The 16,743-nt window shown below is 35.9% G+C and overlaps 2 protein-coding genes across 34 annotated transcripts; both read left to right on the top strand.

The window, feature by feature from the left end:
• The first annotated feature begins 960 nt into the window (after positions 1–960).
• Positions 961–9,759, top strand: LOC106170992 (uncharacterized). 12 transcript variants are annotated; one of them, XM_086997815.1, is made up of 21 exons: positions 961–1,148; positions 2,138–2,182; positions 2,581–2,668; positions 2,956–3,048; positions 3,988–4,074; positions 4,297–4,383; positions 4,638–4,724; positions 4,924–5,010; positions 5,282–5,368; positions 5,496–5,582; positions 5,760–5,846; positions 6,035–6,121; positions 6,343–6,429; positions 6,769–6,855; positions 7,074–7,160; positions 7,322–7,408; positions 7,578–7,664; positions 7,821–7,907; positions 8,171–8,257; positions 8,792–8,844; positions 9,336–9,759. In XM_086997815.1, exons 1-21 carry the CDS (start codon positions 976–978, stop codon positions 9,340–9,342), a joined length of 1,764 nt encoding a protein of 587 aa, XP_086853941.1. In that variant the 5' UTR covers positions 961–975; the 3' UTR covers positions 9,343–9,759. The 12 variants fall into 12 exon arrangements, with proteins under 12 accessions (XP_086853941.1, XP_086853942.1, XP_086853943.1 ...); XM_086997816.1 differs by having other exon boundaries at positions 8,792–8,889; XM_086997817.1 differs by lacking the exon at positions 4,638–4,724.
• A 931-nt stretch (positions 9,760–10,690) lies between these two features.
• On the top strand, positions 10,691–16,644 carry LOC106170990 (uncharacterized). Of its 22 annotated transcripts, XM_086997827.1 has the most exons (12): positions 10,752–10,941; positions 12,259–12,364; positions 12,584–12,670; positions 12,936–13,022; positions 13,263–13,349; positions 13,586–13,672; positions 13,935–14,021; positions 14,256–14,342; positions 14,580–14,666; positions 14,889–14,975; positions 15,195–15,281; positions 15,469–16,644. In XM_086997827.1, exons 2-12 carry the CDS (start codon positions 12,345–12,347, stop codon positions 15,530–15,532), a joined length of 867 nt encoding a protein of 288 aa, XP_086853953.1. In that variant the 5' UTR covers positions 10,752–10,941; positions 12,259–12,344; the 3' UTR covers positions 15,533–16,644. The 22 variants fall into 22 exon arrangements, with proteins under 22 accessions (XP_086853972.1, XP_086853971.1, XP_086853970.1 ...); XM_086997832.1 differs by lacking the exon at positions 12,584–12,670 and having other exon boundaries at positions 10,750–10,941; XM_086997834.1 differs by lacking the exon at positions 12,936–13,022 and having other exon boundaries at positions 10,750–10,941.
• The last annotated feature ends 99 nt before the right edge of the window (positions 16,645–16,743 follow it).

Here is a 16,743-nt window from a genome sequence, read left to right as displayed (position 1 = left end):
CCCCCCCCCCCCCCGCATACATAACACCATGCATTTCAAACCAATTTCTGTACCGTGAGTGTGAATTTGTGAATGCATGTACAGCAAAATCGCCATCTCTTTCTCTCTCTCTCTCTCTCTCTCTCTCTCTGTGTGTGTGTGTGTGTTGAACGCCATGTATTTCCACGTCATTTCCACGTCCGTGACTGTGCATTAAACTGCCTTCATCAAGACAACATATCTCTTTAAATACCGACAGCATACACTGTAGATTGTCAGCGGCCGAGTTCGCATATTTTGTTAATTTTGCTATGGAGAGCACCGTGAACTCCTGCCCATCCTACTATATTTACCCATTACACAGAGCGCCTATGTTTACAGGCAGTAAACCGCGCTTACGCACCCACTATCAGCGTTATGAGTTATGGAGTATTTACCCTTTCCTTCAGCGTTGATAACCCCGGTGAGTTTCTCCTGCGTGTGAAAACTACATGTATCTTGGAAGAGCTATTCTAAAGCTAAGTGCAAAATTCCCTATATCTCGTTTCACATTGTGTTGCGAAACCGAAAGAAGTGAACACTTAAAATCGTTTTATTTCTAATTCAGCTGTGCTGTAACATTGCACAGTATCACTTTACAGATATGCGGCACTGTCTTCTATAAACTTACAATTTTATTATGTGCAGGGGGCGCTTTTGATTCAAAATATTTGGGATCACTTGACTGTAGGCTAGCAAGAAAAATCCCCAATCTCATCAAAACCAAGGTTATGTTTATGACACAGATAAAACTTGGAGCTTACAATGTATTGAGTTGTTCTGTATCTCCAAAGTAAACGACCAATATCACTCACCCACGGAACGGTTGTCGATATTTTGCACACGTTACTAATTCGTTCAATTGAACAACAACTCCTTATTTGGCTTTCTGTTTCAGTTGAATATTAGACCCGTGTGCAAAGACGACCGACATCATGTGCCCATGCGACATATAGCATGCACCCGATACCACCATCCGTTTGTTTTGAGTGGCGTGTGCAAAACCGCCGTAAATCACTATATAACCCACCAGCGGCCAAAATCGCGCACTTTCTTCCCAGCGATCGAGAAAGAAGTGCAATTCACAGTTTCTCTAAATTATCAAGAAAATTTCAAGAAAATTTTACAAGGTGAGCGAAAGAGACCATACTCAAACAGCAGTCGTTTGCCATGCACTGTGTCATATGGTACCTTATTTTTATTCAGTGCAGTTGTAAAGGCCCAGTCATTTAAGGCCCAGTAGATATAATAACTGTTTGTGTTAAAAAGCACAATTTATGAAATTGATTTTTACATAGCTTACAAGAGCTACTGGGTTTGTTATTATCTCAAATTTTGCCGCCGTCCTTAGACATTTTTACATGAAGGGTACGAAAATATATAACAAATAGAGTGGGCTGCATAGAAAAGATATCTAAATAAGACTTATCTAAATGAGAAAATAAAAAATAAAACCAATTCTTAAATCAAGAGTTCACGTTTGTTTGTTTTTTTTTTTTTTTTTTTTTTTTTTTTTTTTTTTTTTTTTTGGGGGGGGGGGTAATTGCTCGGTTACTCGGAAACAAAGTTAGTATTATTTTAAAAAAAGCAGGAGACGTCTTGGGTGAATTTTCCATTGTCTATTCAACGATAACTCCAAATAATTCCTTTTAATCTGATGTTTTTGTATACACACAGGTCCTCGAACAATGACGACCAACTGACAATTCTCGAACAAAATTTGGATTTAATTTTTTTTTTTTTCATCGTGTGTTTGAATGCTAGAATGCGCAAAGGCAAATCCTCTGTTCTAGAAACCGCAGTGATTTGGAATTGATGTCAAAATGTTAAGAAGTGTCGTTCTTGTTGAAATCATAACCGAAATGAGATCATTCAACTTCATGGACTTTGTGAAAGTGTGTTTAATTTTATCCTTAATATTTGTTGAACGTCAGTTATCTAGACACTTTATTTATAGAGTAAAAAGCGACATGTATATCCTGGCCGACCGGTATCTTTTAAGTCTTAAAAGAGTCAACGTTGCTTACAGATAAAAAGGTGAAGGTCTCTCGAGGATTATTCTTCATTTTCATTCAAAATCCTGACCTCCAGTTGTAACTCTGCTTTGTTCATTTTTCAGAATAGACATGGCTGACGTTGAGTGTTGCGGAAAGTGCAGTGGCAGGTAGGTTGTATTGTGTGAAAGCATTTGGTCATTTCAGTGCCTAATAACAAAATATTGATTGGCCGCGTAATTGACTGAGGTTGGCCGAATAATCGTAAGAATGTATGTGTTTGCGCGCTCTCGCGCGCGTCTCTCTCTCTCTCTCTCTCTCTCTCTCTCTCTGTGCATGAGTGTGTGTGTGTGAGCGCGCGCCGTATAAAACATGTTAACAAATTCGTTTGGGGAAATGAACATGGAGAAAAAAAACATGTTTGTGCAGGTGCTGCCTCATGAAATAGAAAAAAGTAGAAGCCGTCTCTAGTAGGTGTGCTACCAAAAATGCGTTTGGTCTTCTGCGGTTGAGACCAACTAATGTTCCAAGTCTCACCTAACGCATTTATACATTTCATCAATTTCAGCCGTGCCACTTGTAAAATGAACTGTGAGTGTCCACAGTGCAAATGTTGTGACTGCTCCGGTAAATCTTGCTGCGCCGTAGCGGGCAAGGTGAGCGCTTCATCTTTACTTTTATAAATCAATCACTTGTAGAATTTTCTTTTTCAGGATAGCTTATTCAGATTATTTTGAAAATGGCACTTAAGTATATTAACACCTTTAAGGTCTGAATTGGAAAAGATTGGTAGCTTCGCAGGAAATAAAACATTAAAACATAAACAATGTCTAATGCGTCTTGGTACACTATTCTTCTAAAAACCGCTGTAATTATTGTCAACTTTCCTTTTCAAGCTATTAATGTTATTTGGAAATTGATGTAATGAAATCTTATGTCATAGGTGTGCAAAACTGGCTGTTCCGATTGCCCCACTGCCGCGTGCTGCTGTAAGCGCTTGTGTGAATGCACGGGCAAAGGCTGTTGCACTGAGTCGGTGAGTGATGCCAAGCGTTGCGTGAATGAAGAAATACATACAAAAAATTATGATAATTTTGTAAAACAATGATTGATTAAAATGAAATGATCGAAATAGAATGATGAAAATGAAGTTTCTTCAAATCGTTTGCAAATTTTGACCGTTGCTTTAATTATTCTGGTTAAGTGCGATTGAGAAGATCACAGGGTTTTCTTTTCGGCTTTTCCATTTATTTTAAATATACCATATGTTGTAAAGCAGATGACTTACACTTTCAGTAATTAAAGATAATAATTAAAACTGAATCAATCGATGGGGAGTTATTGAGTGTAAGGTATTATATCATCATATCTTACCCGTATCAGCAAGAAGAGGGATACTGCGCGGATGCTGCGCGAAAAGGATGCTGCGCGGCCGAGGTGGGTGAATTCATACACCTAAATGTTTATTAAAGGGATAATAACTCTTCGAATGAGATCTACATTTCACAATAAAACATTTTGAACAACTCATAGAAATATAATATATTCTGTTGTACCAAAAAAACGGCAGTAATAGCTATTATTCTGATATTTGAGCTTGTATTAAGACCACGTGACCTCCATTGATGGCTATACTCTGTTATAATCTCTTTTAAGAGAGATTATAACAAAAAAAAAAAACTTTTTAGAAAAAAAAACCAGGGACTAACTTTGAATGTAAAAATGGATTAATTAACCATTGGTAAGTAAGGGGAAAATGTTGTTTACTCCAGGAAAATTCATTTTTTGGCCAAAACGAAGAGTTATTATCCCTTTAAAGATAGAAGCAGACGTTGTTGACATCGCCCACAGTTTTTAAAATTCAGGTTCTGTCATTACCCGGTATGTGTATAATTGTCAAAGAAACCTTTGGTGTTTTTTTATCTATCCGATATTATTATCATTCTAAAGTGATATTTTAATTTTTCATTTACAGGGCTGCTCGGTTGGCTGCAAGTTGTGCTCTGGACCCAAGGGTTGTATGTGCTGTACTTGCACTGGCAAAGGATGCTGCACCGATGAGGTGAGGAATAAATAAGTAAATAATAATAATAATAATAATTTATAAATAATAATAAACAGAAAGAAAGAAAGAAATAACATTGAAAATTTTATGTAATTTTTTAATATTTTTATTCTTATCAAAAGAATTAAAGGTTGTCATCATTCTTTCTTCGGTGTTATATTTCTTAAAGTTTAATTAGTTCTTCAGTTTTAATACACATTTCGACGAAATACGTTCCAGGGTTGTTCAGTGGGCTGTAAGCTGTGTTGTGGACCTGGAGGATGCTGCTGCTGCAAGTGCACTGGCAAAGGTTGCTGCACCCCCGAGGTGGGTGAATCCATACCTTTATGAAAAGTAACAAAAATATCTTGGAATTTATTGTAGTCTTTGTTTCTACTGCTAGCCTCATTTTTTATCACTGTCAAATAATTGTTCAAAATAATCTTTCTTGCTTCTTTTTCTTTTATTTTCTTCTTTTTCTTTATTTCTTTCTTTATGTAGTCCATTTATTACGTTCATTTAGATAGGCCTAAGTAAAGTAATGTCACTTCTGTAGCGTTTTGACCAATCTTTATTTCCAGGGTTGCTCAGTTGGCTGCAGGCTGTGTTGTGGACCCAAGGGTTGTATGTGTTGCAAGTGCACTGGCAAGGGATGTTGCACCCCCGAGGTAAATGATTTAAGCCGTCTTTGTTATCAGTAACTGGTAATTACGATAATCGATGCTCGTTGAATCCGACAGTACTGATTTTTTTATCACAGAGAAGTTTTTTTTCTTTTAGCAACAGATAGTTCAGGGATAGTGGCAATGTTTCACTGCACACCTTATTTGAAAAATAAACGATTAATTTGGGTCATTTTGTATTAAGGGTTGCTCAGTAGGCTGCAAGCTTTGCTCTGGATCCAAGGGTTGTATGTGCTGCAAGTGCACCGGCAAAGGATGCTGCACCTCTGAGGTGAGTGCCCCTTGTAATCAAATTATTCCGACTATCAGTGATTTGAATTCATTTCGTAAATACACTGGGAAAGACTGCTGCACCTATAAGGTAATTGAAAAATTAAAAGATCGAAACAACTGATTGCAAAAACGATGATTTTGGAAATTTCCGTGATATTGTGCAAAAATCTAGTACTTCAACAGTTGAAGATATTTCATGTCTTATTTCATACCACGGTCGTAGAATTTACACAATCAAATATTTAATTTAATTCTTATTTCATATGTAGGGATGTTCAGTTGGATGCAGGCTGTGCTCGGGACCCAAGGGTTGCATGTGCTGCAAGTGTACGTCTAAGGGATGCTGCACCGCTGAGGTGAGTGGTATTGGGTGTCTCATTACAATGATAAAAGTTCTCATTAATTAAACGTGCTTTAAATCTTGTTCTGTTATTATTTACTTTGACGGACTGGATTTTAAATTCGGTAAATTCCATCTCACAGGGATGTTCCGTGGGCTGCAAGTTGTGCTGTGGACCAAAAGGGTGCATGTGTTGCAAGTGCACTGGCAAGGGATGCTGCACCCCCGAGGTGAGTGATTTCACGAGACTGACTAAAATTACATATCAGCCATAGCTTGGATCGCTTGTCTCAGACATTTTAATGCTTGTAGTTGTCAAGATTTTGCTTCATTTTTTAGACTCAATTTTCAGATTACCGCTGTTCAATCTTCATAGACAATGTGTAGATTTATATTTTGTTATCCAGGGTTGCTCGGTAGGCTGCAAATTATGCTCTGGACCCAAGGGTTGTATGTGCTGTAAGTGTACCGGCAAGGGATGCTGTACCGCCGAGGTGAGTGCCTTTTGGAATCAAATTATACCGACTATCAGTGATTTGAATTCATTTTTGGATTTTTTTTTTTCAATTTTACCGAATTCAAATGAAAGATTGCTTACGTTTTATTTTCAAACAAAAACACCATTTTCCTAACGCTCATGTTTTAACAAGAAAAATAGTGAAATAATATTAACTTTTTCCAGGGATGTTCCGTTGGCTGCAAGTTGTGCTGTGGACCCAAAGGTTGTGTGTGCTGCAAGTGCACTGGCAAGGGATGCTGCACCCCCGAGGTGAGCGATTTAAGCTGTTTCGACTTTAAAAAGTGTCAATGAAAAGATTAAAATGGAACTTAGACTTTGATTATAGCTTCAAATTTGTTTGCTTTTTCCATTTTATATATATGGCGTGCAAGATCAGGAGAAGCTATTACCGTTGAACAGTTAAAAATCATTATTCAGCACCCTCATTTTGATAAACCAAAGCTTTTATTTTTGCCAAATCTTATCACCAGGGTTGCTCGGTAGGCTGCAAGTTGTGCTCTGGACCAAAAGGTTGCATGTGTTGTAAGTGCACCGGCAAGGGATGCTGCACCCCCGAGGTGAGTGATTTTATGTGCCTTATAGATACCAGGGCCGTAGCCTGAGCAAAATGCCAGGGGGGGCAGTAGGCGGACACGAGGGGGCGAAGCCCCCGAGGGAGGAGAGGGTGTCCCCCTACCAGTGTGGAAAAATCTAAATCCCAGGGGGGGCAGCTGCCCCCCCTGCCCCCCCCCCCCCCCGGAGGCTACGGCCCTGGATACAATTGCTATAATTGACTTAATTTTCGAAAAAAAAATGCTAAAGTTTATCTCCCCTGGCATTATCAAAAACTTAGTACGTATTCAGTTATCAACTGTTTTGACAGACTGGATCTTAAAATCAATAAATATTATTTTTAGGGTTGTTCTGTGGGCTGCAAATTGTGTTGTGGACCAAAGGGTTGCATGTGCTGCAAATGCACTGGCAAGGGATGCTGCACCCCCGAGGTGAGTGTTTTTAGAAATCTGAGTGATAAATGGCATTGAAAACATCATTTATTGAAATATACTGTAGATTTGACCCCAGATTATATTTTTTTTCATTGCCAGATATATGTTATTTGATAGGTTTCTGACATGTTAATGATAATCTGTTTTGAGTTGTCACGTTCTTTGACAGAAAAAAAAAACTGACATTTTTTAATATATTTTAATTATATTTTAAGGGTTGTTCAGTTGGCTGTAAGCTGTGTTCCGGATCCAAAGGTTGCATGTGCTGCAAGTGTACTGGCAAAGGATGTTGCACAGCCGAGGTAAGTGAATTTAGGCACCTTTTCATACAGATAATCTTACCCATCAGGTAGATTTTTCTCCCGGATTAAAAAACTTCAAAAAAACATTAATGTGTCGGTTACTCATTGCTTTTTCGTGGTTTTAAGCAGAATTGAAATTTGATTCTAATTCCATCATCCAGGGTTGTTCAGTGGGCTGCAAGTTGTGTTGTGGACCAAAAGGTTGCTTGTGTTGCAAGTGCACCGGCAAGGGATGCTGCACCCCCGAGGTGAGTGATTTCAGGCGAAAAAATTGACATGAGCAAAATACGGTCAATTGTGATCATGAAATAACTTGTACCGTAGGACAGATTTACTTCATTAAGAAACATGTTCATTCGTTTATTTTTAAGGCTTAAACATCATTTTGAATACTGATTAACCTGCATTATTTTGCAGGGTTGTTCCGTAGGCTGCAAGTTGTGCTCTGGACCCAAGGGTTGCATGTGCTGCAAGTGCACCGGCGACGGATGTTGCACCGCCGAAGTGAGTGACTTTAGTCATCTAAATGAAAACGGCCAAGACCTTTCTCATAGTAATATATATCGTCAATGACATGTCGAGATTGTACTACATTATTCGTACTTCACATTAGTGAAAAATTCTACCAAAATGGAGCTTTAATTTACAGTTCATTTCTAGGGTTGCTCAGCGGGCTGTAAGTTGTGCTCTGGACCCAAAGGGTGCATGTGTTGTAAGTGCACCGGCAAGGACTGCTGTACCGCCGAGGTAAAGTGGTTTTAGGCGTCTAAATTTGAATTTATTGAGAACTTAAACTGTCTTCCGTGAAATAAGTACTGAGTAGTTAGTTGTGAATTTAGCTTTACAGCTTATATAATGGCATACATACACGATATGTTACATTTTATATAATGACATATGTTACATTTTCACGATTTTTATCTCTGGCCTCAGAATTCGAAGACATGGATTTAGATGAATTAACCGCCATTACGCCAGTACAAACATATATGATATCATTTTGTTTTCAGGGATGTTCAGTAGGCTGCAAGTTGTGCTCTGGCCACAAGGGTTGCGTGTGCTGTAAGTGCACCGGGAAGGAAAGCTGCACCGCCGAGGTGAGTGAATTCAGGCACCTTCGGGGTTATTTAAAAATACTATGACAGTGGTTCTTAACAGCACATCAGCCTTTTACCCAGGTTTTAATTTATATATCCAAGATATTACAATATATGCTTATAAGCTTTATTTCATACTTAGGCATCAGGTAGTACTGATGAAAATGTACATGATGTGAACATATAAATGAACTCCATAATTACATAAATAGTTACATGTGGATTAACAAGACTACATATTTTAAGATCAATTGGCAGGATTGATATACACGCTTTGTGTCTTCTCACAATGCATGGGGATCGCACACTGACATATATATATATATATATATATATATATATATATATATATATATATATATATATATATGGACAAGATAGCACTGTGGCAGCATTACAGATATGTTTACGATTTTCATTTCTGATACGATTCTCGAATCAAAATAGTATAGTAGCGATGATGATGGCCTTTCGCAGCTTGCATATCAAAGACAATACTTCAATTAAAATTTAAAACAAAATTTATTTTTCCAGGGGTGTCCAGTTGGCTGCAAGAAGTGCTCTGGACCCAAGGGCTGTGTTTGCAAGTAAGATCATGTGCTACCCTGCTTGCTTTTTATCTGTCCTCAAAGGTATTATTATAATTTACAATAACGGTGCCACTTATGTGACTTGCACACGTATCTTTCATGTGCATATACTACACCCCTTTGATTATATAGCATATCGAAGGCTTACTTGGTTTTAATCTCCGTGTGCGGCAAGCACTACGTAAATAATACACCCTTTGTACCGGGTTACCGTTCAGCTCAGAGAACAGGGTATCAGATGATCACATTAAGCAGAAATATCTTATTCTGTATCTTTGACAAAGGCATTGTGAATCTCTAAGTGCAATTTGCTTTTCTGCTGTATTTGATACTGTATCGTGTGTGTTTGTGTAAGTGTGTGTGTGTGTGTGTGTGTGTGTGTGTGTGTGAGAGAGAGAGAGAGAGAGAGAGAGAGAGAAAGAAACAGAGAGATAATCCAAACTGATCATGATACACAAAATTTGATATATATTTCGGTCCTATTTCAGGCTGTGAAGAGAGAGAATAGTTACGTCTTTACTCCGTTACTCTGAAGATGATCAAGACGGACACGCACGCTTTATTCAACTTATAAACTATGAGTTCTTCATGCAACTGTTTGATAAAAAAGAATGTTTGAATATTTGGAGATCAATGTTTGAAAATCAATGGATATACAATGTACAGGGGTGTTTGGCAATTTAGGGCATTGATTGCGGCTATTACTAGACGCATAAAGCAACACTAATTAAGTCAATGCATTTTATTTCTGGTTAAGGATTTGATATTTGTATGGTTTAATATTGAGAAGCAAAACCCATAATTATTTCATGGAGAGGAGGACTTGAAATTAATCCAGATATTATTTAAATTGATCGCGTCCGACTTTGTGGAACAAATATTTGCCAAAATAAAATTTAATTCAGAACATAATGCACTGATTCATTTCATTCAATACTATTTTGCTTTCTCCTCTGAATATCCTGGTAATTGAGTTTTATTTTCGCCTGGACGATTGCAAATCTTAACGGTAAAAAAGTCTTGCTCCTTTCCCTATTTTCATAAATTCAAAGAAAGGGGTTATGTCTCCTACGTGGGATTCCTTTTGAGTCTTATTACTTTAATCATAACGAGAAATAAGTCTCAATCTTATCAAGATCTGAAGTCGACTATAATAAAAAAATTCAAATGACACGGACTGGGGGGTTAAAGAGATAATCATATGTAAACGACCCGTATCGCTTACCCAAGTACGTGCTATGCCACCAATATCAATTTCAAGTCTTTTGACATGGCACAGGCAATTGCCATGCACTGTAAAGGGTATTGCGTTAAACTTAAAGCAATAATAACTCTTCGTTTCGGCCAAAAAATGAATTTTCCTGGAGTAAACAACAATTTTCCCATACTTACCAATGGTTAATGAATCCATTTTTACATTCAAAGTTAGTCCCTGGTTTTTTTCCAAAAAGTTTGTTTTTTTTGTTAAAATCTCTTAAGAGATTTTAACAAAGTATAGACATCAATGGAGGTCACGTGGTCTAAAGACAAGTTCAAATATCAGAATAAAAGCTATAACTGCTGTTTTTGTGGTAAAACATTATATATTATATTTCTATGAGTTATTCACAAGGTTTTTATTGTGAAATATAGGTCTCATACAAAGAGTTATTATGCCTTTAATGAACGAGCCGTATCACTTACCCAAGTATATGCGATCATATGCTATGTGATCAATATAAAATATAGGCTACTGAAATGACACAGAGTAGCTCCTTGAATTAATGCTATATGTTTAAACGACCCGCATCACTTACCCAAGCATTTGCTATGCGATCGATATTGTGCACCCGTTACTAGCTGAAGTAAGCGAAAAACATTTCCTTATTTGGTCATCTCCTTGTGACTGAGCTGGTGCTGTGTGCAAAAGCAACCAACATCATGTGCCCATACGACCTACAGCATTCACCCGACACTGAACACGCACCCATAGTTAAGCGACGTGTGCAAAATCACCGTGATTACTATATATAATCTACGATTTCTTTACTCGTACCGGTCGATAAAGAAGTGCAGCACGCCGTACAAAGTTCTCAATCAAAAGAAATTTATAAGGTAAGTGAAAACATGAGAAGCCAGAAGGCCTAGCTATCCGATAAATTGTCACCGTACTGAGTACATAGCAGAACACGTGCCTGTTGTCACGTTGTCAAACCGACCCGTGAAATCTCTTTCGAACCTTATCTGTTAAATTTGGATTCTCGGAATGAAAAATGCCACAACGAACCGACCAGTGACCGACGTGGAAATGTGGGAATTTTCCCCTGAATACAATAAATTGTAAACGAAAAACGTGCCGCGTTCTGCACAGCCGGTGCATATTACCTCCTTGGCTCCATGAACTAATCGGGTCACGGTGCTGTGCTGCATAATGCAACAACCCGTGTAATGCACATCTGGGTCATGCGATATACGCTTCTAAAGATGGAATGTAATTATTGCCAGTATTTCCTTCTTATAAATACGGTGGAACTTTAAATGTTAAGTGGATTTATCCATGCAGTGTTGTACGATGTACGTGTCGATATATAATCTTATAGGTTGACAAACCACACTTCTTGTTGCTCGGTATTTTTGTAAATTGAGCTGAGAACTGATAGACTGTATACTTTTTGTTTTAAAAATGTCATAATTCGGCAATATATGGTATCAGCAAATTACGTTCTTGATACCATATGGCATGTATGCATGTGCGGCAATACGAAAAAAAAATTGTATATATAAAATTAAACGTTCAACATTCTGTTGTGAATATAAAATTAACCAGTAAACGTTCTACATTCTGTTGCTATGGCAACATATTAATTTAATGAGCACTTTGTTGAAGCCAGAAAAAAGCCAAGTACTTAAAGCTATTTGACCAAACAAGAATATGGAAGGATCATTTAAGACCCCATTCTTATAGATTTTAGATCGATCTATCCCTGTGGGGAGTCTCACTAGATTACTGTCAGCTTAGCCTGCTGAAGCGTCTGTCCCGCCTACTAAAAGCTGTAAGGGAGTAATTAACTATGGTGCGCGCTCGGCTGACTGCAATTTAGCGTGAACCCCCAGGGAGTTAGGTTGATCTAAATCTCAGGATCGATCTAAATCTCTGGGAATGCACCCTAAGTCATTGCATGCGGGTTTCTATCTTATACAATCAATTGGTCAATTTGGCCAGTTTTGGAATTACCTGGGATGTAATAATTACACATAGGATATTCTGTCCTTTAAAGCATAGTGTGCGAAAGCAATAAAAATTCATTAGTTGAAGTTTTGTCTTAGTAAGATAAGAACTAGTGAAATTTCTCACTTAATTTTATTAAACCTTTTATTTCTTATTTTTGACCTTCATTGTGACCTCCTGTTTGTTATTTTTCTCTGTTTCAGTAGGAGTAAAAAAATGGCCGAAGCCAATCCTGGTTGTAAAGCATGCTCTGGACCCAAGGGTTGTATGTGCTGTAAGTGTACTAGCGATGACTGCTGTACTGATGAGGTGAGTAACAATGATGATAATCAAAGTACCTAATTAACGTATATAACAAGCACCCATGACATTGTTAGTTCATGTTAAACCAATCTGATTATATAAAAAGATATTCTCACAAATTAGCCACTTACTCTTTACTCCTGATATGATTTTAATGAATTTTTATTGATTTTGCTCATTACCTTGGATAAAATCTTGCTTAATTGTGAAAAAAAAAATTTCCAGGGATGTTCAGCAGGTTGTAAAGCATGCTCTGGACCCAAGGGTTGTATGTGCTGTAAGTGTACTAGTGATGACTGCTGCACTGACAAGGTGAGTGATTATAGAATTTTGTTGGTGTTTATAAATGAATGTAGGATTCTTGAGTAAAAAAAAAAAAAAAAAAAAAAAAAAAAAAAAAAAAAAAAAAAAGAAAAAGGGTCTTTCAAGTTTTTTTTTTAGTTTTTAGTCATTTTTTCATTTTTAAAAGAAATGTTCAGAATGATAATTTTTGACAGAGATAATTTTTTTAGATTATTTAGTAGCTAAGAATTTTCGAAAAAAAAAAGAAAAGAAAGATATTTTTCCATTTTTCCAGGGATGTTCAGCAGGTTGTAAAGCATGCTCTGGACCCAAGGGTTGTATGTGCTGTAAGTGTACTAGCGACAACTGCTGCACTGATAAGGTGAGTGACTTTAGTAATTGTTGATATTTATGGGTGATGAGAAAAGCTTCTTTAGTGAAAATAATAAGAAAAAGAAAAAGCATTTTTTAAGATTTTGAAATGTTAAGTCTCTGTCTTCTGCCATATTTTTATTTTCAAAAGAAATGTTCAAAAATGATAACTTTTGACAAATATACATTTTGTGGGATTTCTTAATGACTACTTTTTTTATAATAATTTTATTTTCTTCCATTTTTGCAGGGATGTTCAGCAGGTTGCAAAGCATGCTCTGGACCCAAGGGTTGTATGTGCTGTAAGTGTACTAGCGATGACTGCTGCACTGATGAGGTGAGTGATTTTATTTATTAATGTTGTTTATGAATGATGCCAAATTTCTTGAGTGCAAAGAAAAAGACAAAGAAAAGTGACCTTCAAGTTTTTGAAAGATTTGAACTCTCTCATCAGTTTTATACTAATTTTCTAAAGATAAGTTCAAGGGCAATTATTTGGACAGATATACTTTTTGTTAGACTATTTAATGACCACCCATTATTCAAAATAAAGATTTTTGACATTATTTCCAGGGATGTTCAGCAGGTTGCAAAGCATGCTCTGGACCCAAGGGTTGTATGTGCTGTAAGTGTACTAGTGATGACTGCTGTACTGACAAAGTAAGTTTTTGTAGAACTTATTGTCTTTTATAAATGATGGTAGGATTCTTGAGTGAAAATAACAAGAAAAAGTGTCTTTCAAGTATTGAAGGAGTTTTTAGTTGTGTTCAGTTTATATTTTCATTTTCAGAAGAAATGTTCAGAATGATCACTTTTGACAGAGACACTTTTGTTGGATTATTTAGTGCCTATACACATTTTCTAAAACAAAAAACAAAAACAAAAAACAAACAAAAAAAAAAGATATTTTGCCATTTTCCAGGGATGCTCAGCAGGTTGTAAAGCATGCTCTGGACCCAAGGGTTGTATGTGCTGTAAGTGTACTAGCGACAACTGTTGCACTGATGAGGTGAGTGATTTTAGTAATTGTTGTCATTTATAAATGATGTCAAGCCCTCTGAGTGTAAATAATAAGAAAAAGAATAAAAAACAGCTTTTATGAAAGATTCAGTCTCTGACTTATGCTATATTTTTATTTTCAAAAGAAATGTCCAAAAATGATAACTTTTGAGAAAGTTTACTTTTTATTGAATTTTTTTAATGGCTCCCCATTTTTCAAAATAAATTTTTGGTTTATTTCCAGGGATGTTCAGCAGGTTGTAAAGCATGCTCTGGACCCAAGGGTTGTATGTGCTGTAAGTGTACTAGCGATGACTGCTGCACTGACAAGGTGAGTGATTGTAGAAATTGCTGGTGTTCATCAATGATTTCCGGTTTCTTGAGTGGAAAGAAATGAAAATGACTCCTTGAAAATTTTGAAAGACTGCCTCTGTCTTCTTTTATGGTTTCATTATTAAAAAAAAAACATTAGAACCAGAGTGATGGATAAAGTTTTTTGTTATATTATTGCAATTAATTTACCACCTACCCTTTCAAAATAATGGTGGATCTTTTGCCATTTCTCCAGGGATGTTCAGCAGGTTGTAAATCATGCTCTGGACCCAAGGGTTGTATGTGCTGTAAGTGTACTAGCGATGACTGCTGCACTGATGAGGTGAGTAACATTGATGATAATCAAAGTAATTAACGTATATAAAAAACAAAACCCTTATGACATTGTTGGTTCATGTAAAACCAGTCTTTGATTATATAAAATTATATTCTCACAAATTAGTAACTTTCTATTTACATCTGATATGATTTTAATGAATTTTTATTCATTTTTGCTCGTTATCTTGGATAAAACCATGCTTAATTGTGCAAAAAATATTTCCAGGGATGTTCAGCAGGATGCAAAGCATGCTCTGGACCCAAGGGTTGTATGTGCTGTAAGTGTACTAGCAACAACTGCTGTACTGATGAAGTAAGTGATATTGATATTTAAAGTGATCAATTTATAATAAAATAACCACCTATGGAATTGTTAGTTCATTATAAACATGTCTTCGATTTCTTTAGATTATCACAGAATTAGCCAGTTTCTTTTTTATGTTGATATGATTTTAATGATTGAATATTAATTTTTTTTTTGCTCAAATATTTTGATAAAACCATGTTTGAATGTGAAAAATTATATTTCCAGGGATGTTCAGCAGGTTGTAAAGCATGCTCTGGACCCAAGGGTTGTATGTGCTGTAAGTGTACTAGCGACAACTGCTGCACTGATGAGGTGAGTAATGTATTGGGTCATTGTGACCTACTAGATAAAATAAAGAAAAAAAATATGTCAAAAAAAAAACAAACAAAAAACCTTTGAATTCCCTATTTAAATTGACAAAGATATGTTCACAATTTTTGATTTCTAACAGTTTTCTCTGTAGTCAACATATTTTGAGAAAATGATCATATTTTTCCAGGGGTGCCCAGTTGGCTGCAAGAAGTGCTCTGGACCCAAGGGCTGTGTTTGCAAGTAAGATTTAGTGCCCTGCTTGTTCTTTATCTCTCATCAAAGGTATTATACATTACTACAATGGTGCAGGTTTTTGTTCTATGTGTATTGACTACATTGCTTGTGCAACAATGTGATTGAAAAGTGATTTGCTACTGATTTACAGTGATTTAGAGATTTAAAAATTAGTTCTTTTTTTTTTTTTTTTTTTTTTTTTTTGAGATATTTGGCAGTTTTTTTTTTTTATACTGCATGTATCAAATATTAGCTTTAACAGTATTATTGATATTTACACACCATATCTGAAGTTAGTTTACATGGAGTATTACATACTGGAAAGCTTGTGGAACTATTAGAGTGATAAAATGATTTGCTGAAGATGGACATTGATTGGGGAAAAATCAATGATTTAATTGAACTCTGATAATAATTTTGTATAACCATCAGTTACACTGGAGAATATGAAAATCAGTTATACTGGATAATATGATGCCTCAAGTTCTTGCAGATTCTTATGCCACTCAAAAGCTTGTTTAACTATTTCTTTAGACAAATGATTCACTAAAGATTAACATTGGTTGGTAGCTAGATAATTAATTGACTAATGTGAGACTTTGTAATTTTGCAATACTGTCAATCATTACTCTTGAAAATGTGACATATCTTAAATGTATGTCAAACTTTAAAAGCTTATGCAACCACCGATATATGATTGAAAAGAAAAATTCATTCCAAGCAAATTGATTAGATAGAAAAGCAAAAAATTAATGGAGACGCTTCGTTAATTGAATTATTATAATCAGTTTTGTAATTATAATCTGTAAAATGTAACATAGGAGTACATGTAGCTTTAGTTTTCTTGTTTACACTTGCTTATGGACATAATTATGAACCCATATAATCATATTATTTGCAACAAATAATCCAATTTTGCCAAGTAGAAAAAAAAAATAATAAATTGTAATTTTTCTATTAAGATTATAATTTGAAGTTATCCTGAATGTTGAGCAAAATTGTTTGTATTTCAAATTATTAGTTTTCAAAAGTTGTGTAAAATTATCTTGAATGTTGATCAAGACTGTTAACATTTCTTTTCATTTGTGGACCAAACATTTCTTGAAATAAAGTTATTCCAGTTGTTTAAGTTACTGTCTTTTTAATTTTACTCTTTTTGTGCACTTTCCCATCAATTTCTTAATAAAGAAACTTAGTAGGTTGGATAAATTCATTTTCTGGTCAAATT

Source organism: Lingula anatina, chromosome 10 (genome assembly GCF_051362555.1).
Source record: "Lingula anatina isolate TDL-2025a chromosome 10, LinAna3.0, whole genome shotgun sequence".
In the NCBI taxonomy this organism is placed as follows: domain Eukaryota; kingdom Metazoa; phylum Brachiopoda; class Lingulata; order Lingulida; family Lingulidae; genus Lingula; species Lingula anatina.
This window is presented reverse-complemented; position numbering and strand designations above follow the sequence as displayed.